Raw genomic sequence first — 15,844 nt, forward strand, 5'->3', positions numbered from 1 at the left:
TCAGGTGGAGTCTATTATAAGAACTGATGCACTAAATTCACAATCTGTGTTTTGGACAGAAACACTCTCTCCTTTCTACACCTGCACAGCCAGTAAAAGGCTACACAATACGTCCGTGATCAGGTCGCACACACAAAACCTCAGGCACTAACCAAACGCACAGTTTCAGTTGCAGTGCAAAACGCATTCGGCCTTGAACACACCAGTACAGATAACAACACAAGTGAGTTAAGTCGCAGCAGTAAAGTGGAAACCTGCCTTAGTCTGGAGTTGGACTGGTTTTATATCTGTGCTGTTTAGAGTAGGAGGCGAGAAGACTGCAATGCTCCTTAGCTGGACGAAGCCATTCCTCTATGTTGGTGAAGAGGAAGTTTATCAAAACAAGGATTAGATTCATAGTTGGCAGGCTTTCAGTAAAACCAGAGCTGCCTGAATAGTGAGAAATAAAAGCATCTTGTGATCTCAAGTGTCGAGAAAAGTCAAGCTCATCCCACTTCCCCATGCTGGAGATTTTAGTTTAATAGTAACAATAAATAAAGTTACCTTTAAAATTAATTACACAGGCGACATCAAGACCCAACAGTAGAGTCAGACGGTAATAAAATTAATCTGGTTGTGTGTATTGTTATTGTGTCCTGAAAACTTTGCTTTAATTCTTCTTTTTTCTATTTAATCATAAAAAATCATAGTCAGGCAGAAAGAGAGTCATGGAACAGGAAGAGCAGGTTTCCTGAATAAAGAGGAAGTTTCCAGGTTGCATCAGCATAAAAATACTTCAGACCATTCCTTATTTTAAAGCATTAAAGGTTTAAAGAATAAAATCGAATTAGACATGTTGAGTAATTGGATAAAACCCAGAGTGAAATACTTACATTAATAATAATGACTTATAATTGGGCCAATTATTAATATTGGTTTAACCAGTGGTTGATGTTGGTTTGATTATAAGAATATTTACACTTACTCTTACACTTATGGAAGTACTTAAATGTGAAACAAGTAACTGTAACTTGGTATCAAATAATTAGAATAATGGATTATTCTTGGTTTCTTTTCAGAAATGTCTGTAATAACTCACATTATGATTATAATAAGAGTAACTAATAAGTAATGGTTATAATATTATAAATGAATGTTAAATCAGAGAAACTAAAAGGTTATAAATGTGATTTTGGCATTGAACTCGAAAAGGTGTAAAATGTTGTAACTGTAATTACAGATCACTAATGTTGTGTTGGAGGTAGATGTTAGGTGAAAAGTCAGGGGAAAAGAGGAACTGGTGGGAGAGCAGAGGTAACCAAGGCCTTATTGTTAAACTTTAACTTTCCTAAGAAAAAGGTTAAGCAACAGACGTAGGAGGACTGTTGAGCAACTCGGGGACATTAGAACAGAGATCAGGTCATAAGGTCTCCAAGGTGATGGATAGCCAAGATCGAGATGGACAAAGGACTCCGCAGCTGAAGAAGAGTCGGGGCCACAGAGCCGAAGACTGTTCTGCACATGGGGACCAACCCGTTAGCCCCGCAACATGTGGCTTCAAATTGCACTTCTCTCATCAGCTGGGTTCAGACCCCAAAGACAAAGTCCAAGGCAAAGATGAAGATAAAGACAAAGGCAAAGAACAAAGGCAAAGAGGAAGAACTGGTGTGTTCCTTCCGTGGGACCAGGAAGATTGTGAGACGAGGAGAAGGGAGCTACAGAGCTGCAAGACAAGAAGCTGAGGACCGCTACGCGCATGAGGAAGTTACCCTGAGGCCTGAGATCTGCCGCTCTAAGTCAGTACTCTTCCTGTACTGGGAACCTCCTGCTGCTGCAACACCTTCTTCATCATCAGGCCAGTTCTGGGGTTCAAAATGCAAAACTCCGTCCGTCTCTCTCAAAGTTTCCCTTTTTTAGTTCACAGTGTCAACATTAGGGAAAGATAGGCTAGATTATTGATTTTACTTATTTGATTATTTCTGCTACTGAATTAAGCTGTACTGACCCTTGCAAAATTGCCTTACTAATAAAATAATTAGCATTAAGAAAATCTAAAAGATGTTGTGGACATTCAATTAATGAGTCACCTTAAAGTTCTTTGATGGTTGTAAAATAGCTATGAAGTTTGATTCTGGGAGGAAAAAGTGGAAAATGTTTATAGGTTGCTTTTAGCCAAAACAACACCCTTGGGACTCGCCCGAGTCACTAAAACCAACCTGGTTCAGTAACAAGTGCACGTTGTAATAAAGAGAAAGAGCGAATGTTAACAGGTGTGCTCTGTGAAACTAGTTGATTGCAGGCTGCTCAATCTGGCTAATTCACAGGGTGAAAAAGGGTGGGACATCTGGAGGGGGAGGTCGTTAGAAACCAGGCTAGTCTTTCTCGATGCCAGCTTAATCAGAGTTTCCTTCAGTTCTGGACAGGGTAAATCCCATCAGATTTAAGAAACTCAATTTACCCGTTAGATGGAGAGCTGGCTGCAACATCTCCCTCCTCTGAGAAGGGGAAGTAGAGAGAGAGAGAAGCGGGGGGGTTGCGCAACAACACAAGGTAGCAGCTACACAAAATCATTGGATTCATATATATATATAGAACTGTCAGATGTTGAGCAGAGGTTATGATGAGTGAAGTGTATTCAAATTTGTTGAATCAAATCAGGAAATTGGCAGCATGTTGAAGGTTTTTCATTGGGAGGTTTGAAATGAAATAATATCCTGTTCATTTGTTGAACACACAAAGGTGTCTTTCACTAGTTTAAATTGAGTTTACACAAAGGAATCACAGTACAACAACCCTTCTTTGGCATTCCAATGCTATCCATCTGCAGTGCAATCTCAGTACCTTGAATGTTGTCAGAGTTTGCAAGTTTGTCTCTCTCCTTAAGTTTATAACCCTGGTGGCAAAAGTGGAGCTTCATGTTTTAGTGGAAAAGTGAACCATTTAATCATATACAGTCAGTATAGAATTACTATTGAATCTAACATGTATGATGAAGGATAGAGGGTAAAAGCTACAGAAACCAGAGATATCTCATGAAGGCATAGGGGAGCATACTGACTTTATTGACTTCAGAACAAATTTATTGTTTTTTGGGGAGGCGGGTTTGCATGTGACACAATAATACGAAAAAGTACAATTTGTATGCTCATAATTGTTAATCATGTTTTTATTTTAAATAATAAAAACATCTTTAGTAATCACCTAAAAACATTTGGTGACTTTTCTATGCATTTTTTGTGAACCTCACTGTTTAGTACAGAAATTATCAGCTGTTTTCTCTACTGCTTGTGAAGTACAAGTATCTTGTGTGGCTATTCACATGCTACAAGTTATGGCTCAGAATCTGGTCACGTGCACAAATCAAATATTTCTGGGAAAGATAAAATATTTGTTTGCATCATATTGACATTTAGATATCAGCATGCATAACACTGATGCTGAACTATTTCACAGCTTCCCCTGATGGTTCAGACATGGTCTTGTAGCCAAATGTGCCACAAAATTGAGTTTCCACTTTTGTGCGACAGATCATTCAGATAATTCACATTTTCTGTTTTTGTGTGAAGTGACAAGTAAATGGAATGATCTTTATTTTATTCATTTTGTATTTAACAATTTTAGATCCCAAATTAGACCAAAACTGCTGAGGAAATGAAGACAAAAACATTCCTATTTTTTTTCAAATTCCTATTAGATCAATTTATACATTGTTAGATTTTATATAACATTTAACTTTATCCAGATGAATTAAAAAGTATTCATTTTATACATGCATGATTTGCAATAGATAAGTCATTTGTAGTGATTTAGGTTGAAGCATCAAAACCATACAAATCAAGTGAGGTAAGAGCTACAGCAGAAGCTAAGCTTGATATTATTTTAAGAATGAAAAAACTTTGGTACACTAATTTGAATACCTTTTAAAATAAAATAAGAAAATGAGCCTTTAGGTTCTTCTACCCATTCAGTTGTACTGTTTATACAATAAAAATGTATATACTTTCATCTTCTAAAATGTATTCATGACAGTTCAAAAGAGATTAATAATATCGCCTAAGTATTTTCTTGTGTGTATTCATGCAAATATCAAATTGAGGACCCACTATTCTCTGCTAAAAAAGCTCCAACTTATCTGGGAATTTTTTACACAAGTTCTAGGTGTATGTTTATGGGATTTTGTGGCCATTCTTTTGTAATTACATTTGTGAGGTCAGACCTTAATGTGGCAAACAGGCCTGACTTGCAATCTCTGATTTTATTCATTTCTTCAAAAGTGTTCTTTTGGGTTTTTGCCATGATTCTGTGCAAACCAGTGCATTTTGCGTACCAAAATCACTCATGTATGTCTTATTGACCCTTGCTTTGAGCTAGTTTCAGTTCTCCTTTACATCAATGCATCAGATAAGTTGAATACATTTTTTAGTGGCTGGTTTATTCTGTAAATATGTTTTTTTTTCATATTAGATTTCATAGTAGATTTACAGAAAAGATGGTAGGGGCAAAGGTCAATGGGACTGAGGCCTTTGTACATGGGTCACCAGCTCTACCCCCATTCCACTGCCACACCCTGTATTCTGTCAAAATGTTTTAATCTGACTTGAACTCAAGTAACATTTGCATACTTTATGTTTGTACAGATCATTCTACAGTTTGGGTCAAGGCTTGTGGCTCCCAGTCAGTAAAAGCTTTGTAGTACCACCAGTGGAACTGTCAATCAACCCAATCGCCAGCTGTAAGACAGATGTGTTGGTTACCGAAGATCCAGGAGAAGTCAGGTAAGAAAACTACCAGTCTGGGATCAGATTTATGCAGGTTCTCTGACAAATGTGTTTGCATAACTCTAAACTCTCCACGAAATGGATGGGTTGACACACAGTCACAAAGCATCCAAGCTTCAACAATGTTTGCGTTAGATGACGTGCTGTTTCCATGACTCAAGCATTAGTGTTTGCATATCATCCAACATTAGGGCAGAATTGCTTTGCATATTGCATCCCAGCAGTGCCGCATATGTAAGTCTGACACAGTGCTACAGTTCAGCTCCATGCTGATAGAAGCAATTTTTTTTTTCATTTACTTTACCAATGCATATATTTAAAACTGAATATTGTGCTCACATTAAAAATTTGAACATAGTAGGAAAAATCACAATATCAGCTATGAGCAATGTCTTGCATTTCTTATATTTCTGAGTCATCAGTTTAGGTTTTAAATTACACAAAACAAATAAATAAAAATAATTCAGTCAAATGATACAATGAAATTGATAGCCATAACACAACACAGTCAAATTCCACTAATCAAGCAATGCCAACGGGTACAAAGATAATCTAAGGAAGACCAGCCAGATATTTTGAGCCAATGACTTTGCAGATATCGCTTATCTTGGGCAGGTATGTGGTGACAGTGGAGAGAAACCTCCCCCTTGTTAACGAAAGGAAACTTCCAGCATAAACAAGTTCAGGTTGAGGCACAAATTGGGGGCTAAGAGTACAGAAGGAAGATACAAATGAAAAACTCAAACAATATTTTTTACAGAGTCCTTTCTGTAAAAAAAAGAAGAGCAGAAAACAGACTTGACTCCAGCAATGTCGTCATTCATTGCTTTGTCGTGGAAAGATACACAGGCAATCACAAAAGCTGAATATTCTGTGGGAGTGACAAACAAAGAGAGCACATCAGATTAATTATTTTAGCTTATAATACCAGCAGCAATAGCTTCTTCACTGGCTTTGTTCAGGATAGTTCAATTAGGGTACTATGCATTTGGTAGAGAGAGTGATCGATTTCAAATAATGGCCCCAATAAATTCAGATAATGCAGAAAAAAAGAGTAGCAGGAGAAAAAGAGTGGGAGTAGCTATATGCTGTATATTCACTCAATGCTCATTTGATAAGGTACTACATGGCCTAGATTCAACAAGAAGTCGAAGATATTTATCAGAGATTTTTGACCATATTAACTTGCTAACATCATACAATTCCAAATATATTTGCTTTAACAAGTGGTTATTTAAGCTATTGTCTCCTCATAGCTGTATCTGACAATGCCAGGGCAGTTTGTTTTTTGTTTTGTTTTTTTTCCACAGGCACTCAATCGATATTTTTGCTTTTTCACATAATTCTCGGTATACCTGAAAGAGAGTTGTGTGAAACTCCTAGTGGAACAGAAGTTTCTGAAATACTCACACCAGTCTTTCTGGCACCAAGAGCCACATCATGTTTACATGAATATAAATCCCTTTTCGTCCTCATTCTGATGTTTCAGCAAGTCGTCCTCACCACATCTAGATGCCTCAATGCATTTAGTTGACCATATGACTGGTTGAGTTTGTGGAAGCATGTATTTTAAACAAGTGTTTGGAGTAAAGTTACTGGTCAGAGTATATACAGTTGAAGTAGCCAGCTCAATGGTATATTTTGAACCTTAAGCAAAATACACCTGCAAGTTGAAATAGCTTATTCCACAGTTTAGAATTGAGTAAATGTATTTGTGTTGAGAAGAGCTGCATTTCATCCATTTCTTTATTCTCAGTCAATTTCTGTCCTCTTTGAACACACTGTGGAGAAAAGGGAAGGTGCACTGTCACACTTGTATCCTTATGCACACACATTATTGAGCCTCTTGGACCAATCACTGCAAATAGTCACATTCAGCAACAGAAAAACAAAACCCTACACAGTATAAGGCCATACTTAAGCAATGACTGCAACTGACCTTCACTGATTGGAGGGAAGGTGTTATGTTGTGATGAAGTTCATGATGAAGGTTTTACCTTCATTAGTGAAACAAAAGATACAAAAGATAATACCATTCACCAAAGTATAAAGATTTTGAATCAAACACAATTTTCTATTTTGATGATTGTGTACAATACACATTTGTGTACCTTCACTTATATGTGTGTATGTGAGCATTAAGAACAACAAAAGGGCATTTTTTACATTATTTGAATACAAATATTTAGTTGAATTACAAGTCAATAACCCTTTGGTCAATTGATCCTGGGTGGTGTATTAATTAGCCATCACATTTACTGACTACCACTGTGGAACTTTAAAACATTTTTGTTCTCACAAGATCATGAACAAATACTAGGCATGATGATGTCACACCCAGGATTAGCAGTTCAGTTTCACAACAGAGTACTCAAGAGACACAAGTCTTTCTGGGGAATCTATAACTCTGCCAGGTTCTTTTCTGCAGGAGCTCAGATAAGCTTATAAGTCTAAGAAAATAAGCTTTATTTTTGGCTGCTGGATACACAACAGAAAACTGAAATTTTCTTTGGATCCTGGGTTTCTTCAAAAATGCAGCCTTTCACTTTCCCAACGAGGTTAAGTCATCCTCCCTTCACTTTCCCAACGAGGTTAAGTCATCCTCCCTAACGGAACCTGTACAGAACTGTGGATAAAGAGAGTTTGGTTGTCCAATGATATCATGGGTTTTCCCTCTGTGATTCCTTCCATCCTGGGAACTACATATGGAAATGGTTTAAGCATTCAGGGATTTAACATTTTATCAGCCTCTTATTCTGTGTATGGTTCAGTCATTTTTTGTTGTCCCCATACCTGGGCCCAACAATATGTGTAGTGTACATGTTAAAATAAGGCAAGAGCAAAAGGACAATTGAGCACATTCTTGAGTGTTTTTTAGAAGAAGACAGCTATTTTCTAATGTTTGTCATATATTTCAATGTTTCTATATTGCTGCATAAATGTAAACCTTTTAGAGGCTTAATTAACTTGCTTCAGGAGCACTGAACTCCCAAGGAAGTTTCATGCTTCTGATGTATGGTAAATAGGATCATTGTATGCTTCTTGAATAATTATTCCTGGTCTTTCATTTACTTTGAGATAATTTCACAACCAAAGAAGTGAGCTGCATAGCAACTACAATAAAAAATAGATTTTGGGCGCACAATGATCCAATCAGTTTGCACATATTTATAAAATAACTCATGAAAGAGTATAGTATGCCTATTTACCCATGAGGCAAAGTTGTATAAATAATTGCTAATGAGGTTTTCTTTTCATTTGTTTCATTTAGTCTGACACGATTGTATACATGACAGATGCATCTTTCTACCCTAGGTCACAGTTTCAATTAGTAATAAAATGTTTCACCGAATAGTTACAGAGTATGCTTTTTTTTTATTTGCAGCTTGTAAGATCTGTTTAGGTTACAACCCTTGCTGTCAGTGGAACAAGCCTTCAAGGACATAGATTCTATTTTCACGGCTTTGTAACACATGAGTAGTCTTTGCAGAATCATCTTTTGCCCTTATGATTACAGTTCAACAATACTGTCTAAGAATATTGTTTTTTGTTCTCAACTATTCAAATAGAGATATCGTTGAGAGTGGCCTCTTGAAATATTAGAAGTGAAATACATAAAAAAATAAATAAAAAATCCAGGATCCTCAGTGCGAGACATTTTTCAGCATACAGCTCTGCAATGTAAAACATTCGTTTGGAATACTAACTTAATGTGGTATATTAAAGTGATGATTAGTCTCTGTAACTGTGAGGCAGATCTGTCAGATTGTCATGAATAATGCAGAAAGCTCATTATCCAAAGCAATTTTTTGTGGGAATAAGTCCCATGGGAGTTCATGGTGATTCAGTCTGATGCTCTCTTCCAAAATGTTTATATGCACATTTATGTCGACAGTTAGTCACGATAGATAGGCTCTTGTGGCGAATGCAAAAATGCACTGCAGCTGGAGCTTTTAAAGGGACATATCTCAAGCTCACTTTTGCCCTTTAGGCTTACAGCCAATCTTTCTTTGTGACATATGAAACTGAGAGAAGTGTGAGAATGGGAACTCAACAGAATTCATGCATGGACCAATCTTATTGTTATGAATCATAAATTGAACAAGAAAATATGTAACTGTATTCATAAAGTAAGGTAAATCTAAACATTTCATTCACTTTTCTATGACTAAAAGTACAGACAGCATATTTACAATGAATTATTATTTCATAAATTAAAGCTTACTCAAAAAGGGCCTAAAAATAAATTTCAGGGTAAATTATTAAAAAAGTTTAAAATAATTTAAGACTAACACAATTATCCAGTAAAGTTAAGTCTTTTTAAGGTTGAAAGATATAGGTTTTAAATTTTGAATGGCTTTAAATGTGTCTTAAATGTGTATGTCCATGTACTGCTACCTCTAATGCTGAATAAAATGTCATATCATTCATTTATTTATTTTTGCTGTATGGATTGTATTAATAACTACAAACACACTACTGACCAATCAGATCTTTTATTATTGGCAAGTCTAAATCATTTGATGGTCTGTCCTGTGCCCCTGTTAGAATGGGGAAATGAAAATTCAGCAACATTTAGGCTCAAAGAAACAAATTAAACCTTGATTAAAGCCAAACAGCTTGATCCAAGTAGGGACTTTAAAGCCTACTGCTACAATGCAAAACAACCCCATAAAACTTGGGAACATTGGGTGCATAGGTGACAAATTTGCATTCAGAAAGTGACAAATGCATCACTACAGTGAATGCCCTGAGACACACAGCAGCCATCAGTCAGTCTGGATTATTCACACAGTAACTAGCACCATTCTTACAGCATAAATGATAAAGTAAAGGACTTGTTCCAAAATGTGTTTCTGGACTATAACATTGTCAAGTAATTTAAATGTAGAAAAGATAAAACTGTGTACATAACCTGTTTTGGGCAAGCAGACTTTGTCATTTCTAAAGAAACTTTACTGCCAGAACTCATGTTTGTTGAAAGACCAGCTCGAACTACCAAAACCAAACAGCTGGAAGTACGCTTATGTTTTTGGGAGAGAGAGAAACTACCATCCACACATGGGACATGCAACAGCCAACAACTAAATAAAACACATTGAAGTAAGTAAGCATTGTACTCTATATATCCCAATGCTGTTTTGTTCCTTGAGGACTCCAAGCAGAATGAGGTCAATGATCAGCACACAAAGATAAGACCGAAATAACCTTGAAAAAATGCTGAAGAAATATTTCAAAAGGGCTGCAACCCCAAGGTGGATATGTGCATCCGTCAGCATTATATTAAAACAACAGATGCATGGGTCTTCTGCTGCAACGCCATGTCTCATGATCCTTCAGATACTTATACACTGAGTCTTTAATCTTAAAATACTGTTACAAAATGTATTTATAGTAAGTCAATAAAAGGGTAAATACTGCCCAGTGCAAGGATAATAAAACCACATCACATATGCTGTATGGAAACCTGCATACTTTGTTATGTGTGTTATTTGCATATCTAGCAGGGTTGACCTTGTGAAGTATACCACTAAGTGTTCCTGCATAAATTAAAGAAAAATGTCTGGTAACACTTTATTTGAAGGGATGTGCATAGGACTGACTTGACACTGTCATAAACATGACAAAACACCTGCATGATTATGAAGGAGTCTTTATGAATGCTTAGAACTGTTGTCATAAAGTGTCATTTTGTAAATAATGACAGTTCTATAAGTCCAATAATAGTGCCAACTTTGCATTGAAGTTACCAATTAATGCAAAGTTGGCAGTATTATTGGACTTTTAATGCAACTTCAAATAAGGGACAAAGAAAAGTGTTGACTTGTTCCTGTTGTTAGTAATGTTTTTTGCCTATTATAAATTGCTGATTAATATTTTTGCATTAAGATATAATTTAGAACACTAACCCCTAAGTACCACATTTTAATGAAATTCTGCTCAAGGATTGTTTTTTTTAATTTTTTGTCAACTCTTATTTGACTTGGAATTTACCAGGTTGTTGAAAATTAGCCAAAGTAACCGTTTTAAATGTCATGTTTGTCATTGACAAATTCAAAAGGCAGTACTGGAATCCTGGCCGTTCTTGTGTTAAAGACCGCAACTCACATTAATCCAACTTAAATGTGGTTCTTAATGCTGATGGCCATGACACAGCAAATTTGTCTAACCACTGCTAATCCATGAGGTGCTAGTGCCCTATAATACATGCTAAAATAGAATCCTGTTCTTTTCAGGTTTCACGGAAACTACATAAATTCACTTAAATGTCATCTTGATATGGAATATAAAAGGTGATAAAACAGCTTCCGGAAGTTATTCATTCACAAAACAATTGCCTAAGAATGTTTCAAAAGCATAGTCAATTATAAAACCATCATCCTATATGTCATGCTTTTTTCCCCTTTTATTCTCATTATAGATACTCTGATTGTTTTCACTTGGGTTGACTGTGACATTTAAAGCCAGACAAAGGTAAAGGAACATGCATTCCAAAAAGTCCCTAGAATGTACATTAGTGGAAACATAAAGCAGAGTAAGATAAAGAAAATCATTTGGTTGTGGTTTTATGCAAAATGGCATGTGTGTTTAAAATAACAAAACTGAAAAACTGCTTTGACAAAGTTGAGAATTTAAACAAATATGGCACCCAATATTGGACAACTACATTTCGAAATTTTATTAATCATTGATCTGAGACTCAGAACATTTGCAAATTTTTACCAACTAGATACAAGGGAGTCCTGTGGTAGTTTGGAAATGTATCATGATTCTTATTGGGTTTTTTTTTCAAGCACTACAATGCAGAGTTCTTTCATAGTTTCCAATATTATTCTTTCTAAGAATAACCGTCTAAGTTGTATGGAAAATAATAGATGGCTGATTTTGGAAGAAGTATTGTGTGCAAGTAACTGCTAAGGAGGCTTCAAATGACCTGAACTGACCGAATAAGGATGCACTGAACATGGCCTACTTGCACATAGTACCACAAGAAAAAGTAGTTTTCTTTGTGACTTGCTTAATAAAAACATCCCTCGAAATCTTGCTGGATGTCAGCATAACTGCTTTGGCATCATTCCATTTAGACAACAAGTAATCAACAAATTTAGATATTTTCTGCTTGGAAAATTATAAATGTGGTGCAGATTTAAATTTAAAAAAGAAAAAAAAATAGCACCACCCACCAGACATGACAGTGGTTTGTTACCATGGAAACTGAATGGAGGCCGGTGAACAGGCTTTGCTGACAGGGATGGGCTGTTATTTTTCTAATTATTATTATTTATTTACAGCCTCCCCCTGCTGCTTGAGTGTCAGATTTACTGCATTGACCTGAAGGATGGAACATCTTCATTGATACTTTCCACACAACTGAAACCCAATTGTGTTGATATTGTTTATTTTTTATGTATATGGAAAGAAAAAAAATCTCTTAGTCAAATTCCTATCTAGTAAATTATTTAATATTATCAGTAAATGCATGCAATATTAAACAGTAAGAGATTACTTATTTTTTTATTTTTTAAATCTTTTTTCACTTTTTCTATCCTAAGACCAATGGCCTTGTTTTTACTTGGAGACAACAACCTTTTGTTTTCTCAATAATTCTGCCAAACAGTGAGGTTCTGTCCTTTCAAGCGATCATTATAATGCAGAGTAAAACTTATCACGCACTTTTCTAACTTGCAGAATTGCTTCTTTGTCTTTATAGTCATTGTCTAAGAAGCCCAGTTAATTTCTTTTGGTTCAAGTCTTTGTTTTTAGTTTAGTAGATATCTTTTGTTTTGATGCTAAGATTTGAAGAAAAGAAAATACTGCATACTCACAAACTGCACATATAGCTCATAATGCACAATTAAGGTTCTTTGAGCTGCATACAAAAACAAACAAAAAATGGGGAGAAACTGTTCATAACCTTTAAACAGTTGCTGTCATTTGTGTGTGATTAATGAGTTTGCAAGCCCCAATCAAGTGAACCATAATTCAAATGCCCCATTACAAACAAAGAAACGCTTCTAGAGTTTCGGAAAACTAACAAAAAACACATAAACAAATGAAATATAAAGCCTCATTCAATTTGATATTATGTTTTACAGTTACATGGTCATAACAACTGAGGCATCACTCTTCAATTTATAATTTACTTTTACCAGTTTTTTTTTTCTGTGAAGAACCACCCTTTTGCTCTATGATTGTTGAAATTCTAAAACATAGGTGGTCCATTCAGTGACAAAATTGCTTGATGAGAGTCAGCATATTTGTGGGGAGCGGGAATAAGAGCATTAATCAGGTGCAGGGCCAGACCAATAACGGGCTCTGTAATCATGCTGGAGCAGCGCTCTAACTTTGGGCAGTGCCGCGTGGTCATTCATCATGTGGAAAAGGCAGGAGGCAGAAAGGGAGATTAATAACAAGTATGGTATGTCGGTGTTTAGATGCAGCCAGTATAAGGCCAAGTCATGCAATAGAGTCAAAGTGCCAAAAGCACTGATGTTGATACGGAAAGGGGTGGGGAGAATACTTTTATGCATGAAATATGGTTGCCTCTAAATCAGTTTTCAAATCTCTTTATTCATGACCATAAAAGGCATTTCTTTAAGCTTGAATATTTTAAAAAATGTCCAATCAGGTTAAATCACATTTAAACTTTGAGATGTCTATATTACATAAACAGTATTGGAAACTCTAGTTGTGAATATCTTTGACTCCTCCACCAAATATATCTACAAAAAAACAACTAAAATATTATGCACACTACTAAATGAAAAGGAAAGTAATCAACAAACTGAATAATGTACGGAAATCTATCAGTGAAACTAAAGGAACATGGAAACAACAGAAACAGAATTAACTAGGTTCAGTTGAGCTTCTGAATATTTGATATTTCTTTTATAATGCCACATTTTCTCATTACCCTTAACTACTACAGCATCTTTAGCTCCCTCAGCATTCTCAGTCAGTGCACATATCCATCTTTCCTCTTTTAGAGGCATTGATAGAACCTGTCAACTGAAGTGAACATAATTCATAAATTGAATTATTTACTTTTGTAAACACCACAATAGATCAAAACTGTTAAACTAAAGATAGCTTTACAAAACAGTTTTACTTTGCTATGGATTAAATAGTTGCATGGCATTTCACTTACGTTTTAAATACCACAAGTCTTGAGCATTTCTTTTTTTATGAATCCGTGTGTGTGTTATTTTAGTCACCCTCTCCATCCCAGTGCTCTAGACTGTTCTGAATTAAGGATTCATTTCTCACTGCTTTAAATACTTGGCAGATGAAACCAAATGCCAGCTGGATAATTCAGAAAAGATGAGCTGCTAAATAAGGAAAAAGAAGGGACACGCAAAGAGAATGAACTCACTTTGGTTGGTTCTGCTGCAGTACGATGGCAGGGCATTACTCACTTGTGCCTCTGCTAAGCAGGGGCGTAAACCAGAGGTGGTGCGAAAACAAGAACAACAACAAAACATCAATAGGCAATTAAGAACAGTAGGCACTTGCAGTCTTGGGGGGAGGAAGGGTGTAGCTATTCTCCCTGGGTTTCTCCACTATCTATCTCTGAGTTACATAGCATTTTCATTATGTTTTTAAAGCCAAGACAAGTGTTTGTTTGTGGTCCAAACTTCTTTTGTATTTTACTTTATTTCACCACTGCTAATAAGTGAGGCCGAATTACTATTTTGTTTTTAAAATACTAACCCTTTTTTATACCAACCGAGATCCATGTGAAGCGTAGGTGTTCCTTTCAACCCTTGCAATTTTTGCAGTGTGATTACATCAGCTGTAAGTATTATAATGGAGCCAATGTTCAATCTTTCGTTGTTATGTGTGCATAACATAATACATTGCTAAAAGTGAGCTCTCAGTAGCGAAAAAAGTCGAGATTTGTTAAAAATAGTTTAAAGGTTTGAGTTACACAAAAGCTTCTGGATCAGTTAGCTACCACCTAAAGATGTGGAAATGTAAATACAACAACAGCAGTTTATTCCTCTACATTGGATGTCCACATCAATGTTGTCTCATTTAAATGGGAAAGATACGAACTATGATCATGCATCCATTGGTTTTGTAGCAAACAATTCCTGAAATGTCACATGTTTTAATTTTTTGGACATGGACATTACATTTTATTGTGTATCATGACACATCTAGAAATTTGAAGCTGAAGAACAACAAAAAAGAGATTTTATGAATGGGATCATATATACAATACTTGCTGTGTGACTGCATATGTCTTTGAAAAAGTATCTTCTATAGCCAACAAACGGAATTAGGTAATTTACCCTTAAACATTTTAAAGCACTTTTAAATCACAACTGTTATGCAATGTTTACATAATAAACATTGCATAAACAATAGAACTGTTACTTAAGCTGTTTATTCTCAAGTAGGCACACATTTTCTCACATTCAGGAAGTGATGTTGTGGTAACAGCGAATGATTTGTTAAATGACACTGTGGTGGAGGCAGTTTTAATTCTTACCAAAATACTTCACTTATAAAATGGTGTCATGAATGTAACATGAAAATAAGACTATAAGAAAATTAAGACTTTTGAATGTTTGATTTAACCAACATTTGTAAGAAATGAATGCACATATATGCTGTAAAAAAATACAAAAAAATAAACTCAGTTACCCACTCACCTAGGGTCAGGTCTTTATGGCAGCAGCCTGAGCAGAGAGGCCCAGTCTCTCCTCTCCTCAGCCACATGGGGCAGGTCCTCCAAGGCTCCTCCTCCACAAAAGAAACATAACCTCTTCAGCATGTTGTGACTCTTCGTCTCGGTCTCTCTCTGTGTGATATGTCTGGAACATCTCACCAGGAAGGCGTCCTAACCAGATGCCTGAGCCGTATCAACTGGTTCCTCTCAATGAGGAGAAGCAGCAGCTCTTTGTGGAGTCCCTCACAGATTACCAAGCTTCTCCCAAAGCTTTCTCCTAGGGAAACAAAGGGAATCCCCATGAGGAGCGCTCTCCAGCACCACCAGACATTCCCCAGCGTGCTCTACCTCCAGACCTGGCTCCAGAATGGTGCCCTGGTAAGGGAACACTGTTCCCATTGTTGGCAATCAT

General features: G+C 36.1%; 1 protein-coding gene and 1 long non-coding RNA gene across 2 annotated transcripts in view; one reads left to right on the forward strand and one right to left on the reverse strand.

Annotated features, from left to right (window-relative positions):
• astn2 (astrotactin 2) overlaps nt 1–15,844 on the forward strand; it is a 271,553-nt gene that overhangs the window by 135,132 nt on the left and 120,577 nt on the right. Inside the window, exon 10 of the mRNA XM_008424385.3 lies at nt 4,617–4,754. Within this exon, the coding sequence (XP_008422607.2) occupies nt 4,617–4,754 (138 nt within the window). The remainder of the gene's footprint in view (nt 1–4,616; nt 4,755–15,844) is intronic.
• The window catches only part of LOC103473833 (uncharacterized), a 56,795-nt gene that overhangs the window by 37,904 nt on the left and 3,047 nt on the right, over nt 1–15,844 (reverse strand). Inside the window, exons 2-4 of the long non-coding RNA XR_535075.3 lie at nt 15,592–15,709; nt 15,416–15,506; nt 14,131–14,184 (exon numbers count right to left, since the gene is read on the reverse strand). This is a non-coding gene — a long non-coding RNA (uncharacterized LOC103473833). The remainder of the gene's footprint in view (nt 1–14,130; nt 14,185–15,415; nt 15,507–15,591; nt 15,710–15,844) is intronic.

The sequence above is a fragment of the Poecilia reticulata genome, chromosome 12 (assembly GCF_904066995.2).
Source record: "Poecilia reticulata chromosome 12, P_reticulata-male-v2, whole genome shotgun sequence".
NCBI lineage: Eukaryota > Metazoa > Chordata > Actinopteri > Cyprinodontiformes > Poeciliidae > Poecilia > Poecilia reticulata.